The sequence below is a fragment of the Chelonoidis abingdonii genome, chromosome 1, assembly GCF_003597395.2.
Source record: "Chelonoidis abingdonii isolate Lonesome George chromosome 1, CheloAbing_2.0, whole genome shotgun sequence".
Taxonomy (NCBI): domain Eukaryota; kingdom Metazoa; phylum Chordata; order Testudines; family Testudinidae; genus Chelonoidis; species Chelonoidis abingdonii.
Window position 1 is genome coordinate 278217785 of NC_133769.1, and position 6884 is coordinate 278224668.

General features: G+C 47.7%; 1 protein-coding gene across 2 annotated transcripts in view; it reads right to left on the reverse strand.

The window, feature by feature from the left end:
• The window catches only part of GPC5 (glypican 5), a 1062966-nt gene extending 1056782 nt beyond the window's left edge, over window positions 1-6184 (reverse strand). For both annotated transcript variants that reach the window (XM_075061528.1, XM_075061527.1), the window contains exon 1: window positions 5723-6184. In XM_075061528.1, the coding sequence (XP_074917629.1) occupies window positions 5723-5876 (154 nt within the window). In that variant the 5' untranslated portion in view covers window positions 5877-6184. The remainder of the gene's footprint in view (window positions 1-5722) is intronic.
• Between the last annotated feature and the right edge of the window lie 700 nt (window positions 6185-6884).

Genomic DNA, 6884 nt, shown 5'->3' on the forward strand with positions numbered 1-6884 from the left:
ATGGACGACAGTTACCAGCGTTTGCTATACGTAGTCCACCAAAGAAGCGTAATTTCCCCACTGTGGTTGGGTACCAGAACAGCCTGAGAATGCGCATGCACTGTATGATGAGCCGGAATTACTCCCATTGTAGCAATTCCGGAAATCTCCTTCTATCTAAGCATTCCTGGTCGTGTTAGGGGACATCGTGTAGTGGTGGTGTTCATAACTGGGAGCATTACCTGGGTCAATGGAGGTGGTATGCCGTTCAGTCGTCTCGGAGCGCTGAGAACAATGGTGCACTAAGATGTACAGCCGACTTGATTTGTTGCCGCGTCAGACTCAGTGTTGAAGGTTTACCTTTCCGCCCCTGATCTTTTTCCGTCGTGTAGACACCGTCTAGGCCACTCGCGTCATCTCCCTGGACGTAAACTACAAACCAGTAAGGCTCTGGAAAAAAGGGCTTGAGAGAATTAATGACTCTTGGTTTTGATGAGGAATGAGAATGCTTATGATGGAGTAACAGTCCCGGCACTCTTGGACGTGAAGGCCTTCCAATGATCTTGTATCTTAGGGCTTTGCGCTTCACGACCTAGAATGCGTCCTCTCTGTTAGAAGAACGGGCTCTTAGTAATGTTATATCAGGCCTTTGCTCGCTTCGAGTACTTCTAGGTTCTCTAAGCAAGGGCAAAGAGTGTCCAGGGTGTTTTAGGTTGCTCAAAGTCCAGAATGGTATTGTCCAAGGAGGGTGTAACCCCTCCCATGGTTAGTTCACCACCTGTAATGGCGCCTTAACCTCGTGCCATATCCAATTCAAAGGGTGAAACAACCTAAACTTTGGATTGTGTACTAATGCCTCGTAGCAATGGCAACTGCTGGCAACACTAGCCCAGTTCATTTGGAGTATTCATATTCACGAATTTCGGCACTGGCCCCCAAGTCCTTTCGACTCAGGCCTTTAGATTGATGGTGGTCAGGTGGAACCACTGATTACCCCATTAGTTCCCACAGTGTCTGTCATGGGCTTCTGCCAGGAAATTAGAGTCCTGAATCTTGTAAGGAATGTCGGAGCCAAGCTCATCCTGCAAAAATGTGTCTGTGTATGGCTGCATCACGCTTTAGCTCGTGGTGCCTAGACTACTGGCTGTCCGCATCGTGGTAGCAAGTCAACGACAAGTCGTACTACTGCTTTCCCTGGCGTCTTTCTTGGAAAGGCCCAGAAAATCCACACTACTCGCTGAAATGGGCACCTCTCATTATGGAGTCGTGGAGAGGGCCTGACAGATTCTTGGCTTTCCCACTCTGTGCACACGCTCACAAGACCAGATATACTGGCAACTCCTTGCCATCCCCCCCCAGTGGAGGACTTCCCAATCTTTCTTGGTCTATCACCGCGGGGCATGGCCACATGGATATCAGGCTAAGCTTTAAGAGCTTTCTCCTGGGTACTTAGTGGCAACCAACACTGTTTTGCGCCTGCCATTCTTCCTTGTGTCCACCCAAAAGATTCTTGTATAAAAGTTCCTTGTCATACAGACCGGGATCGGTTAGAAGATGTGAGCGGCGTGAGTTGCTCCGTGCTGCCACCAGAGCTGTCTGAAAGCTGTATCTGCTGTCTGCTCAGTCTGGAACTGTTCCTTGAGGCCGGGGGATCTCCAGTTCTTCTCAGACTGTGGCTTGCTGGTGTCCTTCGGAAGGTGAATAGTGTTGTCGGTGTTTTCCGTTGCGGTGAACCTCTTGCCGTGGTGCATCTGGGGGTATTTTCAGCTCTGGCTGAGCTTTCGTAATGTTGTGCTGTTGCTGACTTCCTAGTTTAGGTCGCTGGTCCCCTCTGCGTGGGGTTGAGATGTGTGCAACTGCTGGTGCTGGTTGTGTTCCAGTCTGGTCCTTGGACTGGAGGTGCTCGTGGCTGGTTAAAGCGTTCCCTCTGGCTTGATGGGGGTCCATTCTCTGTCGTGGGTTCTCTGTACAATCATATGTTCCCTGTGACGCCGAAGGAATGGGCTGTGAAGTTGCTGGTTCGGCTGCGTGTACCATCCGTCCTACTCTTTGGCCTCGTGACCTGGTTGGCTAGTCTCCCAGTAACTGAGGGAATGGATCAATTGTCATAGACTCAACACAGTCACATTCCTGACCAGCCTTTGTATGACAGGAGAATTACTGTAGCAAGTCCACAGTTGTACCATGAAGGGGTAAATTGTCACTTGGCCTTTGGGGGTGTGAGTTTGGGGTCACAAGGATTGGTGGGATAGGACATTGTACCCCTGTCTCTCTCCATGCCGTAACTTCTTTCTGCATCTCAAATTTTCCTTCGCTCCAAGGATTGAGAGGTTCCAGGCCTGGGGATCTTTGTTGATGGTGTGTAATGACTTGCACCGCGGTGGGTTCTATTGGGCAGTTGGCCTTTATATGCGCCAGTTCATTCAACTGTATAGCATCTGCAGTGACGGGTCACTGGGTTAAGTAAGTTACTGAGATGGTGGGTGAAGGATGGTGTCGGTGGCTTCCTTGAGTTGTAGTGGGGTTTTGGGTTTCCCTCGTCGTAGGGCTTTTGTCGGTGTGCCCTGGGTTTTCATTCCCCTTTACAGTAGCTTCTTTGCTTTCTGCCACTTCCAAAAACTCCGAGCGGGGAGATTGGAGCAAAATGGTGGGTTGCCATCTAGTGTACCGTTATATGTCTCAGGAACCCATCCCAGAACTGCTCCTTGCTTGAGGTGCGCAGTTCGTCAATGGATTGAACTTGTTCTGATATCCAGTCGTATATGCTTTCCCAACGTAGTAGGCGTGTTTGGATAGACCCATTCGTTTCCCCTTTGGGTTCTGAACCACCGACGGCATGATCGGGGTTTCTAATCTATTATCTGGCCTTGGATTGAAAGACTTATTATATTCATTTGGTCCCTTGCTTTCAGCCGGCCACTGGCAAGGGCACTGAAGTGTGACCTCAGCTTTCCGCATGTAATTGGTCTTTTCAGAGATCGTACCAATGTAGGGCTCTTTCAAAATTTTCTAAGAAGGTTCTCGTGTCATTCCCTGCCTTTGTAGTTGGGCAGTTCTGTCCTCTCTTGTGCTGTGGAAGAAGTATTGCCGAAGGGTGTTAAGATGTGGTTGGTTTCTGCTTGCTTAGCCTGTTTCTAAACCTCAGTGCCTGCGATGGTCTCCCTCTGGAGTTCTATCTGTCTTCTGTGGTGCATCTCTTGTTGTTGTTTCTTTGGTGAGCTGCCATTTTTTGGGTTTCTTGATCTTTTTATGTGCTGTTCATTGCTTCTTGTTCTTGCCTTAATTAGTTCCATCCGCCTCCTATGTTCATTTTCGTTGTCTATGGCTTGTTGCAGTGCTCGTTCCCTTTTTTCAGGCCCTTCGGAATGCATGGTTTCTGTTTTCTTGTGTTGGGTGCTCTTGGTGTTTATGTGTTCTGAACTGCTGGCTCTCCACGTCTCCTGGGTTCTGCCTAGCAACTCGTTTCTTCTTCTTGCTACTCTTTGATACGTAATTAACCAACAAAAGCCACTTATTTACTGTGTGCGTTTGCTGGGTACTTAACTTCATGGGAGTGCTATTGTTAACAAAGACCCTTAATGTCTCCTTGCAAAATGCAAGCCAAGCTGAGCAGAAGAGAAACAGAAAAAAAATTTCTCTCTGGCTCCTTTAAAACAAACCCTTTCTCTGCTAAACCCCCTAGCAGGGAAAAGAAAATATAATATTCCTACTGGCTTCTGGATTCTTACTTCCACTTCGCTGCACCATGTAATAAGCCTCTGTCCAAATCTTGGACCTTAGTGTTCCAAAATCTGAGTGCTCTTAGCACATGAACCTCCAAGTTATTACCGCTTGGATTTTTATCTCGCATGCCACCAATCAGGTTCTGAGTACCTGATCAACTCTCTGGTCTCCCCACCTTTCCCTGGGACCCCAAGACTCAGATGCCCTGAGGCCTCAACAAAGGAAAAACCCACTCCTTCCGCCTCTTTACTTCCTCCCAGATTTTCCGCCCTGGGGAATACTAGGAGATTTCCCTGCTTCAATCCTTGAAACACAAACAAGAGGACGATTACCTTCCCCCCTTCTTCTCCCCCCTCCCAGTCTTTCCTGAGAGGACAGTACTCCTGGCACAGAGATTCCTATCCCTTGCGCTTAACAAGGAAAAGAAAGATCCACAAGTTTTAAAAGAAAACTTTATATAAAAAAAGAAAGAAAAAACACATGACATGATCACTGCATCAAGATGACATAACACAGGGCTATTGCTTAAAGAAATATGAATATCAGCCTTATTCAAAAAGATATCCAATTTACATTCGCAGCTCCACACCTGTAAATCAAAATACATATAAACCTATTGCTTTTCCTTTTGTACTCACACTTGGGAACAGAAGGGTTAGAAAGAAGCTTGGAGATAGAAAAAAAAAGCTCTTCCCTCATAGCGCAGAGAAACAAACAGACAGAACAAAGACAAAACACCCCAGAAGTTCCCTCCCTCACTTTGAAAAATCCAAGTAGTTTCCTGATTGGTCCTCTGGTCAGGTGTTTGGTTCCCTTTGTTAACCCTTTACAGGTAAAAGAAACATTAACCCTTAGCTGTTTATGACAACCTTGGAGACTAACAAATTTATCTGAGCATAAGCTTCCATGGGCTACATCCAATGAAGTGGGCTGGAGCCCACAAAAGCTTGTGCTCAAATAAATTTCTTAGTCTCTAAGGTGCCACAAGTACTCCTGTTCTTTTTAAAAAAGCAAACAGAAAGGTGGGAATCATTGACTGCTGCTGCACATTGAGTGGATGTTTTCAGAGAACTAGCTACAATGACTTTAAGATCTCTTTCTTGAGTATTAACAGCTAATTCAGATGCCTTCATTTTGTATGTGTAGTTGAAATTGTTTTCCAATGTCCATTACTTTGCATTTATTAACATTGAATTTCATCTGCCATTTTTGTTGCCCAGTCACCTGGTTTTGTAAGCCCTTTGTAAAATTTTGCAGTTTGCCTGGGACTTTACTATCTTGAATAGTTTTGTATTATCTGCAAATTTTGCCACCTCACTGTTTACCCGTTTTTCCAGATCATTTATGAGTATGTTGAACAGTAATGGTCCCCATACCTACCCCCTTAGGGATACCACTATTTCCCTCTCTCCATTCTGAAAACCGATAACTTATTCCTATCCTTTATTTCCCATCTTTTAACCAATTACTGATCCATGAGAGGACCTTCCCTCTTATTCCATGATGGCTTACTTCTCAAAAGTCAATTTAAATTAGAAAAAAAAATTAAAAAAAAATTATGTTTTTAGAAATCTAGACCTGTTATATGTTTTGGTGTAACTTGCATTATACTAACAAAACATGTACTTTATTCATCTCTTTTATATAGCTCGTCCGTCCTGACACACACACAAACCCTGTAAATTCAAAGGCCCGCCCTGCCCCCCGCATTTCAATTCCTGGGGAAACCACAGCTTGCGGGGCTTTGCTAACTCCGCATTCTTCAATCAGCCAGCGCCCTACTAGGCGCGGAGCACAGCCCTGCCAGCGCCTGCCGCCCACCACCAAAAGCAGAGCCGCCCACTCGGGTCGAGGGGCCCGCTCGGTACTCCTGCCCCATGCAGTTCAGACCCCTAGCCCGCTGCCAGCCCCTCCTCTTGGCCCCGAAATACTGCGTCCCGCGTGCAGGAGCCCTGGCTCTCCCGGGGGAAGGAGTGGCACGCCTTGCAGCGGTGCCCTGCAGACAGGAGCCCGCTCTTACCTGCCCCTGCGGTCTCCGGCAGCCCCTTAGCGGGGCCGATCTGCCGCAGCTGGAAAACTTTCCAAGCGTCCTCGCAGTTTGGCAGCTTCTCGCCTTTTAGAGCTGCCAGAGCCGCCAACAGGAGGATGCCCGAGCGCAGGCTCTGCCTTCCCATCTCCGGGCGCGGCAGCAGCTCTCCAGCCAACTGTACAAACTCTGCCCCAAGAGCCCCCTGACCCGCAGCCGCCCGTCCCCTGCCACGCACGAAGTGGGACAAGTCGAGTCCGCCAGCAACAGCTGCCACTCGCGAACCTGCAGCCACAGCTGCGCGCAGCAGCAGGAGCAGGAAGCGTGGGGAGAATTTCTCAGAGCTGCTTTCACCTGGCGCCACCGCCGTCTCCCCCGCCGGGAGCGGGGATGCTGAGGGAACCGCCCGCTGTCCCTGCCTCTGTCACATAGGCGGCACGGTCGACTTCGCACCGCATCCGGTGCTACAGCAGGCACCTCTGTGCTGCAGGAGAAAGAAACCCGAATGCTGCAGCCTGCCCCGCCTTCCCAGCAACTACCGCCCCCCGACTGACCTCATCAGCATTAGGGTGCAACACCCTCCAAACGCCCTGCTGCTCCAACAAGGCAACCTCCTTGCTGCAGTACTGTGCAACTCCTTCTCCGCCTCACAGACCTCGGCGTAGCGTTGGAAGCAAACGCCTGCCCTCCAATTTCCACCTGCACCTGTAGCGATGGAATCAGCTTCATTAGTTGGAGTTCGTTGCAGGGCTTCAAGATTAAAAGATTTGTGTACCGACAGGAATGCAGAGCACACTTCATAGGACACCTTCAACCTGCAATCTCCTAAGGCTTTAGAAGGAAAAAAAGTAGTTTCAACGGACCTGACAACTGCTATGGATTTACAAATTACACTTTCTATTTTTTTTTTAAAAAAAGTTTTTTGTCCTTTTTTTGCTGTTTGCCCACACTGAGTGTACTGAGTAGACAGTGTGGGTACTGCACAGTCAGGTACACCAAAAAAAAAAAAAAACTTGAAAAAAAAAAACCAAAGTATTTTCCTCTACCATCTTTGTTTGTAGTAATCATAGATTTATAAGTCAGTTAAAAAAAGATAAAAATATGCTTAAATGGTTGGTTTTGATTTAAAATAGCAAACAGGTTTGTTTTAAAAGTC